The sequence below is a fragment of the Microcaecilia unicolor genome, chromosome 7 (genome assembly GCF_901765095.1).
Source record: "Microcaecilia unicolor chromosome 7, aMicUni1.1, whole genome shotgun sequence".
NCBI classification, from domain to species: domain Eukaryota; kingdom Metazoa; phylum Chordata; class Amphibia; order Gymnophiona; family Siphonopidae; genus Microcaecilia; species Microcaecilia unicolor.
In genome coordinates this window covers 160,234,161-160,257,411 of record NC_044037.1, presented here as the reverse complement: position 1 = coordinate 160,257,411, position 23,251 = coordinate 160,234,161, and the positions used below count along the sequence as shown (strand labels likewise).

The window sequence follows — 23,251 nt, the reverse complement described above, 5'->3', positions numbered from 1 at the left end:
TAATTAAGTTGTGCAAGCGATTTGGCCATGTGGCCAAATTAGCACACACAACTTAAGGCGTCATATGTAGAATTTGGGGGAAAATCTCATACATGACACATTTCGGTAAAATAGTGAGAATTAGTTGAGACAGTCTGTTTATCTGAATGAAAATGTTTGCAATAAATTCTAAAATCCATTATTACATCTGGTCTCAAAGAACAGCTTCATATCTTAAATATCCAGCTTTAAAAAAAGTACTTACAAGTATCTTTAACAGAGCTTGGTATGTTATGCCAAGCCCCCTCCCTACCCATCTTCAAATCCTTGCTCAAAGCCCACCTCTTCAATGTTGCTTTCGGCACCTAACCTTTATACCTTTCAGGAAATCTAGACTGCCCCTATTTGACTGACTGTACATTTGTCCTTTAGATTGTAAGCTCCTTTGAGCAGGGACTGTCCTTCTATGTTAAATTGTACAGCGCTGCGTAACCCTAGTAGCGCTTTAGAAATGTCAAGTAGTAGTAGTAGTATGTAATCAGGAGATCTAATTATTTAACTCCTTTATTCTTGACATCTCAGGGGCAGGCTATCAAATTTCCTATGGCAATCTGTGCCAGTTACATTGGCCTTACATGCAACAAGAACAAAACAGCTAAAAGTAACCAGTTCAAAGGATTTCCTCAGATGGTTAAAGATACCCTCCCTTCAAACGTTTGCTAGAAAGTGTCAGTGATGCAGGCTGTCTAACAAAGCATTGAGGAACAAATGCTGTTAGCCATTAGCCACTTACAGATGCTTAGAAAGTATTAATAGCTCCAGTGGCTCTAAAGGAGTAAAATTTGCAAGGGGAACTCTGATGATACAATGTCAACTCATTTAAACTTCAGACACCTCAAAAATACATAGAACCACAGAAAAAGATGTTACTCATTTGCCTCCTTCATTAGCTTACTCTCTGTGTTATAACTGTCTCAGGTCTCTGCCATTTTGTAAAATTTAGATGAAATCCAATTATCTGCAAGGTTATTAAGGATGGTGTTTTTTTCTCAGGCCTGGTGTCCACCTTGTGGATTTCCGCGAGGATCTCCAATTTCTCCTCTTCTTTATAATCTTTTTATGAGTATTTTGGAAATGATCATCTACTATAATAAACTCACCCTCAACGTTCTGAAGACAACCTTCTGAAGTCACTCAGTCACTCCCTGAAGGGTTCATGGATTCATGGTGGTGAAGCCACAACACTGACCATGTCTCTCTGCCCCGCCCTCGCATGACGGACCAATCAGAAAAAACACCCTCAACATTCTGAAACACAAAGGACCATCACAACACCGTTCCCAGGCAACACTAGGCAACGTAAGACGGACCAATCAGAGGAAACTACGTGACAATAAGGGAGGAGCATTCCCCAGCAGAATGGCTCATTATCTGTGCAGCACGGAGAGCACAGAACCACCGCTGGAACGAGAGAAGAATATTTCTGCTGTGGGTATGTGCAAAAATAGACCGGGGGAGGGGGGGAGAAATTTTTAAATGCCTAATGCCAGTACTGAAGAATGCCAGAGAGCCCATAGCAAAGACTATATTTGGGATCGCTTGACATGGAGTCAGAGGAGCTGGAAAACAACGTGCCCGTCACCATCTGGGACGTGGGCGAACAGGACAAGCTGCGGCCCAGCTGGAAGGATTACCCGCGACCCAGCCAGCAGCAAACAGCGACCATGGAAGGGGCCTAGGAATCGCTGGAGACTGGCTGCCAAACTAACGAAACAACCGCACACCGACGCACCACCTCCATCATTCGAAAGGCATCCACTCTTTCTTCAACAGAAATGCAAACTAATAATACAAAACAAAGAATACCCGTTTTCACACGCAGCTACAGGTAACTCCCCACCCCCTTCCTCTTCCCCTTTTGCCAAAGCGGCCGTGCCCAACCATCCCCAGCCTCAGGCAAGCCGTCTCCCACCTCGGGGATTCCCCGAGCACCCGGAAAAAGACGGCGCAGCTTCCCGCAGCGCATGTTCCAGCATTCCCCTGCAGCCGGCCTGAAATGGACCGAACATACTGGATCACCACCCGATGGCCCGAGACCGTGCTCTTCTCCCTTCCACCAACTTAAAACAACCATCCCCGTCCTCAGGCAAGCCGTCTCCCACCTCCAGGATGCCCAGAACCCCAGCCCAACGGAAAAAGACGGCGCTGCTTCCCACAGCACATTTCTCTTCCAGTGTTCCCCTACAGCAGCCCTGAAACGGCCAAAAAATACCGACAGACCAAGAACGTGCTCCTCTACCTTCCGCCCATCTAAAACAACACTGCTGCCTCAGCACAACACAAAAAAAAAAAAAAAACAGAAAAAACAATCCAACACTCAGCAAAGGCTGACCCCCTACAACCACATTTACATTTCACCAACAGAAAGACCCCCCTCCACAGACCTCCTTGACAGACAAAACCACATACACACAATACAACAGACACACACCTTCAAAGCCACACACCAATCCATCCCACTTTGCAGCATAGCACAGCACATCCCCCAACCCCCCAAGCAAAAAAAACAAAACAAAAAAAAAAGACACACATCAACAACCTACACACACAAAATAACTTTGTGACACATGCACACACACACAAAAAAAACCACATGCTAGCGCCCGTTTCATTGGTTTCGGAAACGGGCCTTTTTTACTAGTTTTTAATAATGGAGACTCAAATCTTTCCTATGCTGATGACTTTTTTTTTTTAGTTCCTATTAAATTTACTTCATCTTTCTCTTTTTCCTTTATTAGTAATGCTGTTGAAAAGATAAGAATTGGTCTCTATGTGTTCATCTTAAATTAAATACAAATAAAACTAAACTTCTCTGATTTTTGCCCTAACCAAGACTTCATCCTAAAAACAGTGTCCTTCACAGATGGAATATCTTTGAAGGTTGAGACTACCTCTAGGGTTCTAGGGATGCTTCTTGATTCCTGCCTGAGCATGGAACCTCAGATCAATATTGTTGGGATCTGCACCCACCTTAGCCAAACTCCAACTGATTATTGCTAGAACTCCCACATTCTTGGATTTGTTTCTTACACTAATAAAATAAATAATACTTAATCAGAAGTGAAATAAAAAGAAAAGTTTATTCTGAAAACAAGTAAATAGTAGCTCAAGCAGGGGCTATAGCAAGTGTGAAATACAGAAAAGAAATTATTAGATAGACTTCTTTGGGTCCATGCCAGTTCACTGGCCTGGAAACAAGGAAGACAAACATACATAGATTTCCCTCATTTTTATACATTTGATTTAGTACATAATATACAATAATACCCTAATTCCTAGAATAGCAGTTACGCCACTCCACCTGACTCTGAGTCACAAGGCCATGCTATCTTCACCCACCTACTAGTAACTTCTCTTCCACTTTACTTTCTGTTACAAATTCCAAGTCCACCTCCTTATACTACTTCAGCATTTTTTTTTATATCACATATCCAAACTATATACCAGCTGACCTTGTGGATAAACTAGCAGATTGTTCCCAACTTCCCCTTTTCACTATCTAGATACAATGTGGTTTCAACTGTATGAAACACAGGAAATATTGACCCAAGAATGAGTATAAATCTAAATATCCATTAAAGTTATCTTAATTACATTGGACCATTCTATATGCATGTACTTATCTTCTAAAAGCTTGTAACAGTGTTCACAATAAAATTCTTAAGCTGTCTTGTACAGTATTTTGCCCTAGACATGACCTTAACACTGGCCAACAAAAACACGGAAAAAACAGGTTTTCTTCCATTCTCATGACACACTCTCTCCCCAAGATTTTGTATAACCGTCCCTCACCCACACACAAATGTCTCATTAAAAGGTCCACTTCCCCTTCTCCCATTGCTTGCCCAACAAATCACACTAAATACGTAAACATGTTTTGGGGTCCAGTTTAGTTAGAAGGAGTGTGGGTCACATGGGTGACCTTACACAATTTTGAAAGACCACTTTGCAGCCTGATCTAGTTAGCAAGGCTTGAAAACAGCACACAGAATAATTAGGGGGGTTAAAAATCTTAGAGGTAATCCTTGTTTGTTGTTATCCAGAGGGATGCTCTTAATATACAAACATAGGTGTCCCGAGCCCCCCCCCCCCCCCCCCCCAAGTTCCACAATATCATATTGCAAAAGAGTTTCTTTAAACTTAGGCAATTGAAATTGGTTTGTTCATATTTTCTTCAAGATCATTTTAGGTTGATGGTGTACAGATAGTGATTTTGTCTTCTGTAGATTATTTAGGAAGCTCAATTGCAAATGAGACTATGCTTAATTCTGAATACGGCTGCAAAACTGATACTTTGTAAGATAAAATTTGATATGCTGTGCCTCTGTTGATGAAGCTTCATTGTCTTCCCATGGCAGCATGAGCTAACTTTAAGATTTTTCACTTGGTATATATATCTATTTGGCCAGGCTCTTGAGGTATTTGCTCTCTGGGTTTCATTACTAGGATCCTCTTTACCAGGAGAAATTCTGCCCAGTTGCTTTTGACTTTTCCTGCTATTAAAGGTCTAAGATACAGGTCAATTTATAAGAATTATTTTCCCTTATATGCAGTGAAAATTTGGAATTGTTTACCATTAAATGTTCATCTTGCTTCTACCTATTAGTTTTCAGAAGTTATTGAAACATTATCTGTTTAAGAAATGTTATGCAGTTGTAGAATGATAATTCTTGGGGGTTTCTTTTTATGTATCTGCAATATTTATCTGCCTTGAGCCTGCTATAGTGTGGATAAAGTGGGTAAAAGCATTTTAGTATAGTATCTACATGTTCTACTGTTTAGGGCTATCAATTAAAGAAGAACCTTGCTACTTTCACTGCTGTTTACCGTTCAAGGGAGAGGAGCCTAAAGTTCAAGCGGCCATCTGTCTCAGTAGCTAAGCCTCACCCCCAAACCCACAATTTCTGATTAGCTAGCGAACTGCATTTCATCCACTTATGCCCAGATAGGCTTAGCTCTAGAGGGTCATGTCGCAGCTCATAATATCAGAGCTCTGCCTGTGGTAGTAGCCCACTTGAGACCAGCTTCTATGGAGGAAATTTGCAAGGTGCAGTATAGACATCTCTTCACAGTCCACCAAGGAAAAAAAAATATAAGGTGGCTTGTTTCCACCAAAGATATGTTGGTTTCTGCCTGTTGTAGCACCTTGTGTGTTATTCCCTTTTTTTCTTTTGAAGGATGTTGTGAGGATTTGCTAAACGGCTTGTTCTTTGAGAAAACCAAATTAGTTAACCATATGTTCTCCATGGTGTTCTCCATGGACAGCAGGATACAAGTCCTCAGATATAGACTCACATTCCTAAGATGTATTCTACTCTTGCTGAATTCAAAGACTGAGGTGATCCTGCGCAACAGTGAGAGGCAAGAAGTGATGCACATGCACAGTGGAGCAACTCAAAAGCTTCTAGTAGTTGCTGAACTGGTGAAGCTTTTCCACACGTGCTATGTCAGTGACATCACCTACACTTTGAGGATTTGTATCCTGGCGTCCACAGAGAATACCTTCTGCAGGTAAGTAGCCTGATTTGACTAACCTATGCAGGTGTGGTGGTGCTGCAGAAGGGACATGCAAGATTATGTTCATAATATAGTTGTATATTCTTTAGGAATGCTTTATGGACTGCTGTAAAAAGTGTTCTCTAGCGAATGGAGCTCACTGCAGTGATGGACCCTGCTGTAACACATCCTGTTTGGTAAGTCACAACTGTATTTATGCTATTGCATATATGTTAGATAAAATGTGAAGAGAACTGAAATGACCATAAAAGGACATGCTCAATTTCTCCTGTATTTTATGAGTAAAGTGGGGTGGTAGCCATGTTAGCCCACTTTTAAAGGTAATAAATAGAGCTAAAACAAAGAAAAGAAGATATCTTTTTTTATTGGACTGACTTAGCTTTCGAAAGTAATACTTTCTTCTTCAGATCAGAAATGAGCAAATGATGACATAGAATATATATATAACCAACTACAAAACATAAAAGTATTCCAATGACAATGTCATGGGGAAAAGTAGGGATGGATGGGAGGTGGAGGAGAAAAATAGGAAGAGATGGATGAATGATCAAAGGGTGACAAAGCAATATAATTTTTATGGTTTATAATGTGATAGGAAACTCAGATTTTTGTTAAGTCCTGTGTGGTAGGTATTTCATCATTTTAACTTCAAAGGTTTTACATTCCTAGATGGTTTTGAAATTTCCTTTTAGTATTCTCACTATAAAGTCATTCATGCAGTGCTGTGGTTCTTCAAAATGCTATCCCACAGAGAGGTCTCACCCTGGTTAGCACTGTGATGTTTAATATGGCTTTCTGTGTAAGTTCAGGCTTCTCTTAAGCATCTGGGCTGTCTCTCCAAAATGTTCTATGTTGTATAATATACACTACATTTGAAGATAAGCATACTGAATGTTTTATTTATTTATTTATTTTATTTTATTTATTTATTTATTACATTTGTATCCCACATTTTCCCACCTATTTGCAGGTTCAATGTGGCTTACATTGCTCTGCCCTGGCTATTGCCATGGCTGAATAGAAATACAATTAATAATAACAAGAATAAGTACATAAGTACATAAGTAGTGCCATACTGGGAAAGACCAAAGGTCCATCTAGCCCAGCATCCTGTCACCGACAGTGGCCAATCCAGGTCAAGGGCACCTGGCACGCTCCCCAAACGTAAAAACATTCCAGACAAGTTATACCTAAAAATGAGGAATTTTTCCAGTCCATTTAATAGCGGTCTATGGACTTGTCCTTTAGGAATCTATCTAACCCCTTTTTAAACATAGTGGAAAAAGATTAGATATAACAAGATTGATAATGAAATAACAATTAAAACAGTAATGTATTTTAGAGTTCAGGTGATGGGTCGTTATGATATGTTCTATTGAAGAGATAAGTCTTCAGTGATTTCCAAAAATTGATAAGGTCCTATAATATGTGCTAGCACAGTTTTCAGCTAGGTATATTGCAGGGATGTGTGTATATTGCAATACTATATATGTACTATGTACATTGTATATTGCAATACTATGGCTAACCAGAGTGACACCTCTATAGGATAGCATTTTGCAAGACCAGAGCTCTGCATTAATGACCTTATGGGGAGAATACTAACAGGAAATTTTAAAACCATCCAGGAACATAAAACATTTGATGTTAAAATGATTAAATATTTTTATACCCACCAGACAGGGTTTAACAAAAATCTGGGTTTCCTATCGCATTATAAACCATAAAGTTATACTGCTTTGTCACCCTCTGATCACCCATCCATCTCTCCCTGTTTCTCATCCCCACTCACCCCTACCTTTTGTCATAAGGCTGTCACTGGAATTTTTTTTACATGTCATTTACATGTCGTCATTTTTTTTACATGTCATTACATGTCATTTTTTTTCTGATATGTCATAATTTGGTCATTACTGATCTGAAGAAGAAGATATTGCCTTCAAAAGGTAATCAGAAAGTGTATTAAGTCAGTCTACTGAAAAAAAGGTATAATCTTATTTTCTTTTCTTTTCTTTCCTTTGTTTTGTCTGTATTTATTTCCTGTATTTTTTGAAAGGTTCTGCTGAACATGGAGCCTTTTGTGAAATACCTATAAGGAACCCAGCAAACCCATGGGTGTTTTCTGGTACGTCCATTGGAAACAGCAGTTTTATTTAAAAAAAGAAATAGAGCGACTAGCCCTTCAGTGAGCATTGCTGCAGCATGGAACATCACGGGTTTCTGGCTGCAGCAACCTAGATAATTGGCTCCAAGTTAGACCTGCTATCTCTCAGAGACCAATGGTGCAAAAGATAAGCACATGGGTTTTTTTGGACAAAAGTCCACACAACACCCAAGCCATTCCCCTTTCAATCTCTGCAACCCAGGGGGCATGAGTGTACAAATAACAGCCTTCTAAAATTGCTGTTTCTTCTCATTCTGCTAAAGCAGTCCAGACTGACAGTATTATTTCATCCTGTGAGCAGATCATGCAGAGAACCTGAACTTTCCAGTGACATCACCAGTATTCTCTGCCTTCAGCAGATGATTTATGTTTCTGGTATAGTGTCAAGCTCCTAGATGGAGCAGGCAGGTGTGCCTGGTGGCCAGTGCTGTAGGTTCTGTGTAAGCTGGTGCATGAGGTAATGAGAGTGCAATAGTTCATGACTCTGAAAAACTGCTCAGGTCAGCAGCAGAAGACAAAGGGCTGATAGCTGCACAGTGCAGATGCTCCTTTTGACAGGAATAGTGGTCATTTTGGAGCTGGACCTGTGGTTCCAGCCCAGCGGAATAAAGTTCAGAATGTATGTGTGTGGAGGGGTCTTTCAGCCAGCTGGTGAAGGGGTTAAGGCCACAATTCTTTTAAGTCCTGACTGATAGTGTACAGAAAGCTCTGGCAGGGCTGCAAGGTCCCGTCCTGTGGAAGGTCTGTCCTGGTGAAAAATGGCCTGGCACTGAAGGAAGTCCAGGACAGGAAGTTTGAGGCTCTTCCTAAGCAGATGTTTGGCTCTTCAGTGCTGGGGATCCAAGAGGGTAGTCTGTGGTGGCTAGGTAGGAAGAAGGACCCTCACTGAATGCAACAGTTACACAAGCCCCAGGAGGTGTCCCAGTCGGAAACAGCCTTCCTGGTAGAAATTTTAATGTGCCTCCATTCTTGGTTAATAGCCTAAGTGGAGCTGGTGGCCCACAGATCACTCTGGCAGCAGATTTGCCTCAAGACTTTTCTGAGCAAGCTTCCCTTACAGGAATGGCTGCTGTTTAGGAAGGACCTTGGGAAAGCCAGGCTGCAGAGGCATCCAAAAGACAAAGCATGCCCCAACTCCAGAGGAGCGCGGGGCCAGTACTGCCCAAAGGACTCAGGCTGAGTTTGAGCAGGTGGGGAGCACCAGTCTCCTCCTCATCATCAAAACTGCAAAACAATCAGCCCTTTCACTTGCCCAAGGAGCCAGAGGTGGAGGATCAAAGAGGCCCCAAAGAAGGAGCCAGGAGGTGCAGATAGAAGATTTGCTCTCCCTGTTCCACCGGAAATAGGCTCCCACATCTCATCTAACCAGTGGATTCTTAAGGTAGTTCAGCAGGGCTATGCTCTGGAGCTAACAATGCCCATTTCTGATGCCTTTTTTAAAAATGTCTCCTTGTAGGCATATCTCAAGAGAGAGGCTGTCAATGAAACTCTTCAGAGGCTTCTTCATGTAAGGACCATTGAGTATGTTCCCTTAGATTAGAGGAATGGGTTGAGGATGCTACTCCATCTATCTTATGGCTCATAAGTAAGGGAGAGTCCTCTGTCCCATGTTGGATTGTAACCTGGGGTTTCTAAAAGACTAGACATTGCTTTGGTAATGCTGGACTTTAATGTGACTTTGCTTTAATGTACACACATTCTGATGCTGATGTCACCAGGATGACAGCATGAGATTCCAAGCTACATTGTTGTGACAGTTGGGAGGGTAAGCCTGGTTAGGTAGGGTGTGTCTGTGCTGGTAATGATTTTTTTTCCACTTTAAATTTTTATTATAATTATTCTGTAACAGTCATTTTCGGAAAGAGCACATCTTGCTCACATTTGCCCACATAGGGGGTCATCATTTGCTGGACTATAACATCTTGAACTAGAGTATTAACTATATACACTTCTCCACAACACATTTTATCAAAATAGTCCCATAAACAGTATCCGCTCCCCAAACAGACCGTGTACCCATAATATACACCATCACCTGTCCCGCCCCACCAACCACATCCAGCCCCTGCTCAACTTGAGAATGCCCCCTGATTCTTTGGGACACGCTCCCCCTCCCACCCCCCCCAACCCCACCCACGCACCTCCTATAATACTCCACCATCCTAAATGCATGTCAATCGCTGTTGTAATCGAGCCCTTCCGCCTTTGTGTCGCAGTACCCCCTCCCTGCGGTATGCCGTTAGGCACTCCATTTGTATTAACTGACCCAACTTTCACTTCCAATCACCTAATGTTTGGGAATTTGTCCTCTTCCAATGCTGTGCTATGAGGCACTTAGCTGCTGCCAACCCCCAGCGCAGCCATTTACGCTCCTCCCAAGAGTCCCTCTCATTATGTAAGCCCAAGAGGCACACCAAAGGACTGCACACCAAAGATGAGCCAATCTACTTTACCAATGCCTTCATAACAGCCTGCCAAAAGGGCACCACCCCGGGACATGTCCACCATATATGTAAGAATGATCCCAATTGTGAGTTACACCTCCAGCATAGACTCGAAGTACCCAGGTACATCCGCTGCAGCTTCTCCAGTGTGTAATACCATCTAGTGAGAACTTTATACGCATTTTCCTGCACCAAAAAACACACTGAAACTTTCTGAACCTCCCCACAAATAGCTTCCCACTCCTGATCGGAAAAACTGCAATTTAAATTTGCTTCCCAAGCCCCCTGAAAGCTAAATGGTCTGGGATCCCATCCCCGAAAAAATTTATATATCACTGATATATGTCTGGGCACCCTCCTCAATAAAAGCCACAGGTTTTCCAAACTTTCCATCTCTTGAGGGTTCTCCCCCCTCCAACCCAGTGTCCCCACAGTGTTGAATCTGTAAATAGGAAAAAATATCTCCCCCGGGCAGGCCATACATGGAGCACAGCGTATCAAAACTCTTCATCCTACCCCCCTGCAGCATAGCTCGGAAATTCAATATACCCATTTGTTCCCACCGCACAAATATGGCATTTTCTCTCCCAGGCCCAAATTTTGGCTCCCATCGCAAAGACGCAAGTGCAAGTGTAGATAACCTATCAGTCTTGCCCCATTTCCTCCGCACTTCTCCTCACAGTTCCACCAGATGCCTCACAAACGGGTTTTGTATCCCAGCCAAAATCACTCCCACTCCTTCTGTAGTCCACAAGTAGGAACTCATTGGCCTATGAAGGCTATACGACTGCTCCACCTGACTAGTTGGCTTTGTTTTCCCCCTCTCCCCGTCTATAATCATACGCAGTTGGGCAGCAAAATAATACCACTCAATATTGGGCACCGCTCTACCCCCCTGTCAGGGGCTCCCCACAATACACGTCCTGCCAAACAGGAATGCCTACCCTCCCATATAAACTGTGACAAAAAAACCTGCAATTGTTTAAGTGTCCGTCTTGGAACCACCACTGGCAGCGCCTGAAACAGAAATAACAATCTAGGCAGCACGTTCATCTTCGCCACTGCCATATGGCCCCACCATGAAAGCCACAATCCCTTCCATCGGGACAACTCCCCCCGAATTTGGTCTATTCCCATAATTAAGACACCCTTCCCAAGTCCCTAGGTATCTGAATCCCCAAATACCGAATGTGGTGCTTGGCCCACTTGAACGCAAACAGTGCTCTCAATCTACTTTCCTCCCCCTGGGTCAAAGAAATTTATTTATTTTTATTTATGTTACATTTGTACCCCACACTTTTTCCCCACTCATGGCAGGCTCATTGTGGCAGGCAATGGAGGGTTAAGTGACTTGCCCAGAGTCACAAGGAGCTGCCTGTGCCGGGAATTGAACTCAGTTCCTCAGTTCCCCAGGACCAAAGTCCACCACCCTAACCACTAGGCCACTCCTCCACTCCAATACCTAATACCTCACTTTTATCCATGTTAACCCTTAGGCCAGCATATCATTCAAATTCCCTAAGAATCTCCAACACCGCAGGTAGTGTCTGCTCAGGATCCACCATATAAAGTAATACATCATCCGCAATACGATGTTCCATCCCCACAAACCTAATACCCTGAAAATCTGGATGTTGACGTATCATTACTGCCAACGGCTCTATGTACAGTGCAAAGAGGAGGGGCGACAAGGGACATCCCTGCCTAGTCCCGCTACCTATTGGGAAAAAGGAAGTATATCCCCCATTAATATTAAGGCATGCCTTCGGAGCTGTATACAAAGCTGCCAGCCAAGCCCCAAAATTATCTCCCAGGCCCATGCGATTCATCACTTTTCGCAAAACCCCCCAGCTTACCCAGTCAAAGGCCTTCTCCACGTCTATAGCCAACAAGGCTTTACTAGACCGGGATCTTTGTGCCTCCCATATTAAATGGAGAGTACGCCTTATGTTATCCCCTACTTGCCTCTTCGGGTTAAACCCAGATTGATCTATATGGATCAATTTCAGCAACACCCTAGCCAACCTGTTAGCCAGAACCTTGGCTACTATCTTTGCATCCACATTATAAAGGGGGGGATCCGCTTCCTACTCTTGGGTGGAGCTGGCAAGCCTGCGGGCTCCCAGGGTTGCAGGACAGAACACCGCTGATACTGGGACTCAGGGCCAAAGTCTTTTATTATCAAGGCAATTTCATACCAAAATTATAATATATTCCTCAAAACAAAAGGTATAGTCCTCATAAGATAATCTTCAAAAGAAAAAGGTACAGTCCAGGTCCCATAATCCCTCAGCAAATGTTCAGCTCCTCATGAGTTCAGGCCCTCTTCTACTACTACTACTACTACTACTTATCATTTCTATAGCGCTACAAGGCACACGCAGCGCTGTACACCATACACAAAAAAGACAGTCCCTGCTCAAAGAGCTTACAATCTAGATAAGACAGGCAGACAGACAGAACAATTAAGGGTAAGGGAATAAAGGGGTGAGGATAAAAGGACAGGGCAAGTGAGCAGTTGTTAGGAGTCAAAAGCAATGGTAAAGAGGTGGGCTTTAAGTTTGGACTTGAAAACGGCCAAAGAGGGGGCTAGACATACAGGCTCGGGAAGTTTATTCCAGGCGTGAGGTGCAGCAAAATAAAAGGAATGGAGTCTGGAATTAGAAGTAGAGGAGAAGGGGACAGGTAAGAGAGATTTATCAACAGAACGGAGTACCCGAGGGGGGGCGTAAGGAGAGACAAGAGTGGAGAGGTACTGGGGAGTGGCAGAGTGAATGCTCTACTAGGCCTTAGCTTTCCCTTCCCCCTCCTTCAGAAGGGTTTTAGTAAGAGTTCAGCACACTTCCAATATAGCACAACAGTTCAGAACAAATCTTCAGGGACAGTCTTTGCACATCAAACTAATATCACGAATCACCTGCTTTTTACACAGCACAGAGGGAACCCTGTCAGGAGCAGGGTTGGCAGTTTCTCCCACCTCTCAGCACCATGCCCGGTGAGGCCTCCTCCACTGGCTTCAAGTGCTGGGCAGGGCAACATTTGAATTCTCCCACTCCATGGTAGCTGGCTCCTCTCCCTTGGGCAGCTCTAGTGCCAGGCTACTTCCTTCCTCCACATACTCCATGGAATCCCTCTCTCCCTTCGTCTCTCCTCCTCCCTGGTGACTGAGAGCCTCCAGGAAATCTGCTCTCCCCCTCTCATAGCTGGGGGGAATTATATACAGATGGTGAAGCCAGGGAAACTGAGCTTCATCCTTCTCTCGCCCTCTAGTGGGGAAGGGAGTAACAGGCTCACCCTGCCTCGAACCATTGCTCCCCCTGCTGAGGCTGGGAATCCATTCCATCTTTTTAGGACTACTCTCCTCACTCATCCTTGCAAGGACGTCTGGGGCCCGTAGTTCTGGGCTCAACTGCTTCACTGGGGAGTCTCTGGGGCTTGCCTTGTCACAACATTCAGAAGTGAAATAGGCCTATAGGCACCGCAAACCACGGGATCTTTCCCAGTCTTAGGCAGAACCGTTACCCCAGCCTCAGACATGGATCCCGGGAGCCCATTGCCCTCCAAAACTCCCTTTCCCACCCGCACCAATAAGTCTCTCAGCTCCTCCACAAAACATTTATAAAACCTCGCCGAGTATCCATCTAACCCTTGTGCTTTACCATTAGGGAGCCGTTTTATCACGCCCTTTACCTCCCCTAATATAATGGGTTCCCCAAGCTGAGCTCTTTCAGACTCTTCCAATCGTTGTAATGGAACCTGGTCCAAATACTGAGCTATATCTGCAGCCGGTGTATCCTCAGAATTACTATATAAATTTTGATAGTATTTCACAAAACAATTTCCAATGTCTGAATCAGCATAGTGCCAACCTCCCCTATCATCTTTCATCTTTTGAATAAGGGAGCGCCCTCTCCTCGCCTTAAATAATGGGCCAACATTGCACTTGATTTATTGGCAAACTCACAATATTGCTGCTTTAGCTTGGTTCTCATAAAATCCATATCTGCCATTTGCAATTGTGCTATTTCCCCTCTCACTTGCGTAAGGTCTTCCCATACCTGCGGTGTAGGGTTTCTTTTATGCAGCTTTTCTAAGTGCAACAACCTCATCTGTAAAGTCATCGAGTACTGCCCTTTTTCCCTTTTCTTGCGCGATCCCCACTTAATCAAGGCGCCCCTCACCACTACCTTCATCGCATCCCATAACACCCCATCAGTTACTTTCCCATTGTTATTAAAGCGCCGGAACTCTTGAATAGTAAGCTTTATATCTTCCCGCACTTTCTCATCTCCAAGCAGTGACTCATTAAGTCTCAAGACTCCTTGTCGCCTGCATTGACCCAACCCAGTTAATTTAATCTACATTGGTGCATGATCAGAAACACAATTGGTCTCTATCTCAGCAGCCCCCACCATATGCCATCCATTGCGATGCACCCATAACCCATCTATCCGGGAATAGTCTGCGCTGCATGTGAGTAAAAGGTGTAATTCCGCTGCACCTCATGTAACAACCTCCAACAATCCACTACCTCCAACCCCTTCAAAAATTGTAACAATGCTTTCCGCCCAGGGCCACTCTGCTGCCCTCCTCCTGTCAAGTGATCTAGTCTTGCATCCAGGGCAATATTAAAATCCCCTCCTACCACGATGTGCCCTCCTACAAATCCCAAAATTTCTTCTTTTAATATTTGAAAGAATTCCCTCTGCCCCACATTTGGAGCATAAATGTTAATCAATGTCAGCTCCTTGCCCTGCAACCACCATCTGAGGGCCACACAATGCCCACTGGTATCTCGAAACACCGTTTTAATCACACACCTACAAGTTTGTCTTATCAAAATGGCCACTCCTCCCGTCCTTTTTGTCCTATTCCCTGATGTACCACCGCATCCCGAAAAGGCCTACGATGCAGCATGTGAGTATCTCTCGGTCTTAAGTGTGTTTCTTGCAAAAACGTTACGTCCCACTTCAGCCTGCCCAACTCCTTAAATACTCTACTGAGTTTCCCCTGATTATTTAGCCCGTTTACTTCTATGTACCCACGAATAAGGTCTCTCCCCTCTCCTTCCCCACAGGCGATCTCTGCCCTCCCCCCTGCTCCAAACCCACTCCCCTCTGCTCCAACATTTCCCCAACCCCTCCCCCATCCTCCCCTTCCCTGTAGCTGATCTTTCTATCAGTAAATCAGCCATCCCATGAGGAATCAACGCACTCTCCCGGGACGTTAACCTCTCAAAAGCTAATCCCTAACCCTCCCATCCCCCTGCATTCACCCACATCTACTGCATTCATTCATCCCACACCCCTCCACCCCACCTCCCTCCATCCCCCACCCAGTGGCGTAGCCACAGGTGGGCCTGGGTGGGCTCGGGCCCACCCAACAGTAGCACACATTTAGTAGTAGTTGGTGGGGATCCCAAGTTCCGCCAGCTGAAGACTTCCCCCTGATAGTAATGAAAACATTACTCTCCACAATACCGGCACCTGAGCATTCTCAGTTTTCAGTGCATGCCTGCTACAGACTGCCAAGGTGGAAAGAAGTGTTTTCCCGCCAGCTGAGATATTTTTCTGGGTGGGGGGGGGGGACACTTGGTGCTCACCCACTTCTTGCCTAAGTTCACCCAAAATCTGTTGCCTGGCTATGCCCCTGCCCCACCCCCAAACTTGCATAATTTTAATTCCCTCACCCCAAATCCCTCCAGTGCCATCTCACACCTCACCTCTCACCGGCTTCCAACCTTTTCCCATACTCCCCATGATTCCCAGGGTACCCTACCCTCCCTCACCTCTCCCCTGCAGACCCCCTATACATAGCACCCCCTAAGTAATTGCTTATCTGCATAATGTTCTCAATGAAATAGTCAATCCTCCACTAGTCCGCATAAATCTGTGTTCCTTCAGGAAGCTTGCTTGGCAGAATGCTTCCCCCGATCCACCAGCCTCTGCCACGCTGAATCCGCTCTGGGTTCCTTGGCGGTCTCCAGTAACTCCTTCTGAATGGGAACATCTCTACACCCCAAAGAGCGCAATGTTAACCATGCTTCATCCGGGGTCTTTACTGTACGCGATTTACCGTCCACCGTTAGCCACATTCCAAATGGGAATAGCCACCTGTACCGGATCCCCTTTGACCTCATAAATATCGTGGCTTCTCGAAAGGATAGAAGCTTTTGCAAAGTAGTCCGTGCCAGATCTTGAAACACTCCAATCTTATAGTTTATCCAAAGAATCTCTTTTTGCTGCCTCGCTTTAGACAATATCTTCTCCTTCATGGGGAAGTCAGCAAAGCACACAGAATGTCCCTCAGGTTAGATTCTCGCTGCAGGCCAGCCACTCTGTGCGCTCTCTTGATGCGGAGGTCTGGCAGTTGACCTCCTTCCGCAGAATTCAAAATGAACCCACACAACTCTCAAATCACTGCGTCAAGGTTACTATATATCCAAGTCAGGGATTCCTTTGAATCGCAAATTGTTTCAGCGCAACCTGTTCTCCAGGTCTTCCACCTGCTCCCTGAGTTGTTGTAATTCCCGCGTGTCAGCATTCACCACTTTATGCAGTTTCCCCATGTCCTGCTTAAAAGTCTCCATCCCCTCTTTCACCTCACCAATACGCATTCCCAAATCACGAATTTCTGCCCTAATTTCTCTCTGCAGTTTGTATGTCCTTTCGGACCCCCGCCAGATCGGCCTTCAAGTCTTGAAACCAAGCCACTACTTCTGATTTTGAGTCTCGCCAGCCTCGGGTCCCTCCTCAGCGTGCTCCTCCCCAGCCACAGCCGGACTCGCCGCCATCTTTGCTTCACTCTGCTCTAGCTCCACCAAAGCCGCCGACGTTTTCTTAAGTTGTTTTGTCGAAAAACGGAATCACTCCAGTTCCTTCTTCGGCAGCATACCTCAGGGACCTTTCCCCTTTGATGCACTCTTCGGGATGCTGCTCAAGTCTGTGGGATTTGCTCGCTCTAAGCAATGCCCCGATGGAGCTCCACGTTCAAGCTGCCATCCCAGTCCGTGATGTCACTTCCCCGATAAGCAGCACTTTCAGCTTCACTGCTTGTGCTGCTGCAGCCATATTGCTTAGGGCGCTGGTCATGATTTTTAATTAAAATAGCTTTAGTTAGCTAGTAAGTATCTGAAAATATGAAAATGCAGTTATATGACTGAGTATGAATTCAAGTTGGTGCATTAGTTAGGTATCAGCCAGCACGGTTTTAGGAGGTTCTAAAGAGAAAAGGTATGTGTTTAAAAAAAAGTTCCATAGCATCCTATAGACCAATCCAGAGACAGATGGGTTATGTCCCTCCTCTAGCAGGTTAGATAGAGAGCAAGCTTTGAGCTCCCTATATATGGTCACAAGCAGTCACATGATCCTCAGTATTCTCTCTATCTAGCAGGTCAATGGTCACAACTCAGCAGCTCTGCTTCGCTCCTATCCTATTTTTAGGTGTAATTGAGCTTGTTTGAATCTCCTCTCCTACTTTGTAGGTGCAGTTGAGTGCTTGGGTCTCCTCTCCTACTTCGGTGGGTGTAGTTGAGTTAACCCCGGGGTTGAGGACTCTCCCAGGCTTGGGATCGAGTGGTGACACCTGGTGGTGCCAGGCCCCTCCCTTTCTCTTCCCTCCTGCTGAAACCAGTGCAACTTGAAGTTTTTCTCCTCCTGAGGCGTTTAAAAAAATAAAAAAAAGAAACGAAAGTACAAAGGATTCAGAAAAGCTCACTCAGGACAGATTCGTTGCAGCTCTGGTTTTTTTCAGGTACTGAAAACTTTTAAGCGGGAGGGGGTTGTTCCCGGTATGGGTAGCGCGGCGCTGGCTCTCCAGACCACATTCGCGCGGCGACGGGGGATGCGAGGCCTTCCGCGGGGTAGACCGCACTTTCCCACTCTTTGGACTCCATTTTAGGAGCGTCTACCACGCCGGTCGCCTAACCATTGTTGCCCGCTCGAGCCACGTTTGCCGCCCTTCCCCCGAGGCCGCCTCTGACACTCTTTATTTCTGGGCCGCTGTAGTTCCCTATCCTGCGTTGGCCACCCTTTCTTCGAGGCCGCTTAGGGAACGCAAGCCACCCTAAAGACGGGAGGTTTGGGAAAAGTGTCTAATTCTAAAGAAGCGCCTTTTTATTCCCGCGCTTTCCTCCTCTGGGTGAGGCAACGGGCGCCATCTTAGTTGCGCGCAGCTCCGTGTTTTGAGACTTTGCCGCTGCATTATGCGGTTCAGAGCCCTTTTCCTCCTGAGCCCTTTTTCTATGTAGAACGGAGCAGGGAGCTTCGTTTTTCCCTAAATTGGTGTTTTTTGAGGCTCCAGACCTTTCTGTTTTCAAGGGCTGGGGCTGTCTTGGCAGAAGGGGTGCTGAGGCCGTTCAAAGCACCTTAGCATGGCCCCCCTTCCTATAGATCTTAAATGAGGGCAGCTTTTCTGACGTACCCAGCATTTTCATGTGGAAATGCTGGAAGTGAGATCTTCTCTGAGAGAAGAGAATTCTGCTGCCCGGCTGTTTTGACAGGAGAAATTGCATATCTCATTGTGCGGGCTATGAAGCTGCTAATCTTGTGGCTCCTGAAGGTAAGTCTTCCTCCTTGGTGACTCCTTCGTTTGTGTTAGCCGCTAGGCGGTTGCCTAGTGATTTTTAACTCAATGTGGCTATGGAAGGCTTGTTTCTAGAACATTGGGACTTCGGAGTCAGGCATTCGGGCTACTAAGGTTTAGGCTTTCCGCCTACTTACCGTGGATACTTTCTTTACAGCAGTGACCAGGAAACTGGTTTTTTCCTGGGGTCAGTGCCCTGAAGGGGCCTGTAGGACAGGTGGCTATAGGCCTCCTTTAAAAAAAAAAATAAAAAATAAAAAGCCGCCTTGGGTAGGCAGGCTGCCGTGTCCAGCTCCTGTGTGGCCAGGGTGAGTCTCACTGCGTTGTACTGCCTTCCTTTGCTGAGGATTTGATGGCAGCGGGACAGACTCTGGAGTCAGACATGACTTGTCGTGCCTGCCCGGGGGAGGCTATGGTTTCACCTTTGGGCATCCGACCGGGCGTCTAAGGCCCGTTTGGCAAGTTGCCATTTATGGCAAGCTCTTCTTTTGACCCGTGCTGGGTGATGCCAAGGGCATCAGTCTCACAGAGGTCAGAACCAGTGTGAATTCTCGTGCGGACTCATCTAGGGGCCGTTTTAGAGCTGCCCGTCGGTATCACCCGGGCAAATCTGGGCCCTTTTACAGACAGCATTTTCCTCAGAGACAGCAATCCTTTGGTGGAGACTGTCGCTCCGGAGGAATTCCTTCACAGCTCCCCCAGGGCCTCGCGCCCAATGTTGGTGTCCTGGCCCTTAGTCCAGACTTTTGAGAGGGCAGCTGTTCTTGTTTCTGGGCGAGTGGGCCAGAATACAACGGCCGGCTGGGTTCTCAGGATTTTCCGAGATGGCTTCAAGCTGGAGGCCGTCCTCTGAAGGAACTATAATTGGCCTCTCTGTGCAAGTCTTTATGAAATCATGCAGCTCAAGCTGTCTCTGGGCAATTTGATACAAATTGGCGCTGTCATTCCCGTTCCACTGGAACAACGTGGCTCATGGCACTATTCCATCTACTTTGTTGTGCCGAAGAACGGAAGTTCTTCTCGGTCTCTTCTTGTTCTCTAAGGAGTCTACAGGATCTTCAGAGTATGCCACTTCAGGATGGAGACCCTCCAGTCGGTTTTTGCCGCCGTGCAGAAGTGAATATTTCTGCCTGCCCTGGACATAAAAGAGGCCTTTTTGCACATCCCAGTTCGGCCTTCTCATTAGCGGTTTCGCCACTTTCCGGTACTGCATCGCCATTTCCAGTTCCAGGCCCTTCCTTTCGGGCTGGCTACAGCGCCTCAGATCTTCTCTAAGTGATGGTCATCATAGTGGCGTTCCTTTGCAGGAAGTGGTTCAGGTTCATCCTTACCTAGATGACTGGTTGATCCGGGTCCAATCCTTCGAGGAAGGTGTACAAGACATGGACAGAGGTCTCTCTCTCTCTCGCTCTCTGTTGCGCTCCTTGAGTTAGCTCATCAATCTGGAGAAGAGGGAGAAGAGTCAGCTGAACCCTTGTCAATCTCTGGAATTTCTAGGAGTGATCTTCGACACTCGATAAGGCAGAGTTCTCTTTACAGAGGCTGGGCAGCAGCAGTTACAGACTTTGCCTGCCTGCAACGGATAACTCGAGGACTTCGGTTTCCGGCAGAGAGGTGGTGGTCTATCAACCTCTTGCAATTGAGGGCGAATTGGCTGACTCTTCGGGACTTTCTGCAACTGCTGTTTTGGAAGTCAGTACGAGTCTTTTCCGACAATGCGAGGGCTGTGACATATGTCAACAGTCACGGAGGTACCAGGAGTACTCCTGTAGTCAGAGAAGCGATACGCTTCGGCCTTTCGGCAGGAAAAGCATCTGGAATAGCTGGCGGCACACATGGCAGGATTTCGGAATGTTGACTCAGATGTTCTCAGTCAACAGGTGTGGGATCCGGGAGAGTGGATCTTTCAGTCAGGACATTCTCGTGGTTCCCGAGTTGCTGGGGCCTACCGACCATGGCTTTAATAGCAACAAACGCCTTCTCCAAGGTTCTGCGATTCTTCAGCAGAGGCCAGGAGCTTCAGTCTCTGGGAATTGATGTCCTCCTTCAGCCTTGCATGTGGGCGAGCTCCTGTATGGGTTCCCCTTGGGCCCATTCTGGGCAGTTTCCTGGGTACAATAGTTTGACATCTGGGGCGAGTATTTATGGTGGGTCAAATTGGCCCAGACGCCCGTGATATCCGGTTATGTTTCGGCTAATGTTTGAGCCCTTGCGGCTACCCAAGGTTAACGCCTGGTACTTTAGGGGCCTATTTTAATGGGATCATCCCCGTTTGGTCTTATGGTCTGGCTATTGAAAGAGCACGATTGAAGAGCAATGCGTTTTCAGACCTCGTTCTTGCTGCGCTCCATGTCAACGGCGTTCGTCAGAGTTGGCGCGTCTTCGACTCCTGGTGGGTGGCGAGTTCCTTTTCTCCCGCCTTGGCGTCGGTGGATGCCATTTTGGCTTTCCTCCAGGAGGGGCTCGCAAAAAGGGTCTCTCTCTAAGTTCTCTTAGAGTACAGGTACCGGCTTTGGCTTTTTTCAGAGGGTGTGTGAAGGTTGTTTCCTTTACCTCTCAGCCAGAGGTTGTGCGTCTTTTGAGAGAGGTTTTCCAGCTTTGGTCTCCTCGGCGCTCCTTTTTTCCTTCTTGGACTCTTAAGATGGTGCTGAGAGTCTTGCAAGAACCGCCGTTTCAGCCTTTTCTCGGCTGTCTCTGAAGGATCTAATTCTAATGGCTGAGGTTTTGGTGGCACTCTCTTCGGCCAGAAGAGTTTCGGAGCTGCTAACTTTGTCTTGAAGGGATATCTTGTTGCCTCTCTCCGAAGCAGGTATCTCTATACGCACAGTTCCTTCATTTTGGCCGAAGATGGTGTTGGGCTTTCTTCGGGATCAGCAGTTATGTATGCCTTCCTGCCAAAAAGAGGAGTATCCTGGGAGTTTCAAGCCTTGAGTGCTGTGGATGTTTTGGGAGTTCTTTCCAGATACTTGGAGGTGATGAATGATTTCTGAAAGTCGGTTCATTTCTTTGTGCTGCACGCTGGACCTGGGGAAGGTCAGGAGGCCTCCGAGCCTTCAGTGGCTCGTTGAGTCAAGGAAGCTATAGCCGCTTCATACATTCTCTCGGGTAAAGTGCCGCCAGCTCAGTTCAAGACTCATTCCACTAGAGCTCTAGCGGTCTCTTTGGCAGAATCGAGATCGATTTCTCTGGAAGTCGTCGATTCTTCCTTTTCCGAGCATTATCGCTTGGGTGTGGCTGCGAGAGCTGATGTGGCATTGGGCGCCTCGGTCTTGCATCCTGGGGTTTTCTGATTCCCACCCTGGGGAAGTACTGCTTGGGTACATCCCATCTATCTCTGGATTGGTCTATAGGATGCTATGGAAGGTAAAATTATGTAACATACCTGATCATTTTCTTTCCATTAATCCTTATAGACCAATCCAGAGCCCCTCCCAGAAATCTGCTGTGTAATTATTTACTTGTGTTTTATATCTTTTCAGATTCAAGCTTATATTGTCGATCAAGTTCAATTCCTAATTCAAGGTCAACTTCTAATTTAAGTTCGACTCAAGTTCAACTTCAACAAGTTCAGGTTTGTATGATTTGCCTGGAGTTGGGGCGACTCTGTTTTTAGTGAGCTGCTTAAGTGCCTCCCGCCTTGGGCGGCTGCAGGGTAATTGAGCAATCAATTAAGGCACATTCCTCCCGCTTTGGCGGTTGCAGGGTCCCTCCCGCTTTGGTGGTTGTAAGGTGAATGAGTTGTCAGTCACAGGAGAATTTGGCAAGGACCATGAGCTTTGATATCGGCATACTGAGGATCATGTGACTGCTTGCGACCATATATAGGGAGCTCAAAGCTTGCTCTCTATCTAACCTGCTAGAGGAGGGACATAACCCATCTGTCTCTGGATTGGTCTATAAGGATTAATGGAAAGAAAATTATCAGGTATGTTACATAATTTTACCTTTCTATAAGTACTGATATAAAACAACTTCTGGTAGAAATTATTAAATTAACTATCAGGGAACATTTGTAATCCAACCTGAGCTGCCAGTTTAAAAACAGATTAGCTCTGGTGACTGAAGAACTGTTCAGTATTAACAGTTTGAAAAGGCTGAATTATTATTTCTCTTGTAAGCAGCTTAAGTCATGTTAGAGGAAGTTTAGCTAAAGACAGTTTACTCTGCTTTATACAGATTTCTCTGCCAGTTAGGAGGCAGCCCATTTAACCTTGAGAAGGTAGTATTCCAAACTACATAGTGTATTGTGTATGCTATTATTGCAGTGATAAAGAACACTGCTTAGCCTCAGTAACAGCTGCTGCTATAAAAAAAAAAAGTACCGAGTTAGCAATGAGCTCAAGGGTAAATAATTAAGATACCCTTTGTAAAGTGAAACAGTGCTCAAGAAAACCTGAAGTGGTGATATTACCAGGCAGCATCATTGTAGGTAGTTAGCTTAGGGACCCTGAATTATTGATTTCAATTTTTATTTTATTATTTTTGGGGAGGTTGGTAATTATCT

The 23,251-nt window shown here is 45.6% G+C and overlaps 1 protein-coding gene across 1 annotated transcript in view; it reads left to right on the top strand.

Annotated features, from left to right (window-relative positions):
* The window catches only part of ADAM23 (ADAM metallopeptidase domain 23), a 1,183,145-nt gene that overhangs the window by 790,837 nt on the left and 369,057 nt on the right, over positions 1-23,251 (top strand). The window contains exon 18 of the mRNA XM_030210005.1: positions 5,646-5,732. Within this exon, the coding sequence (XP_030065865.1) occupies positions 5,646-5,732 (87 nt within the window). The remainder of the gene's footprint in view (positions 1-5,645; positions 5,733-23,251) is intronic.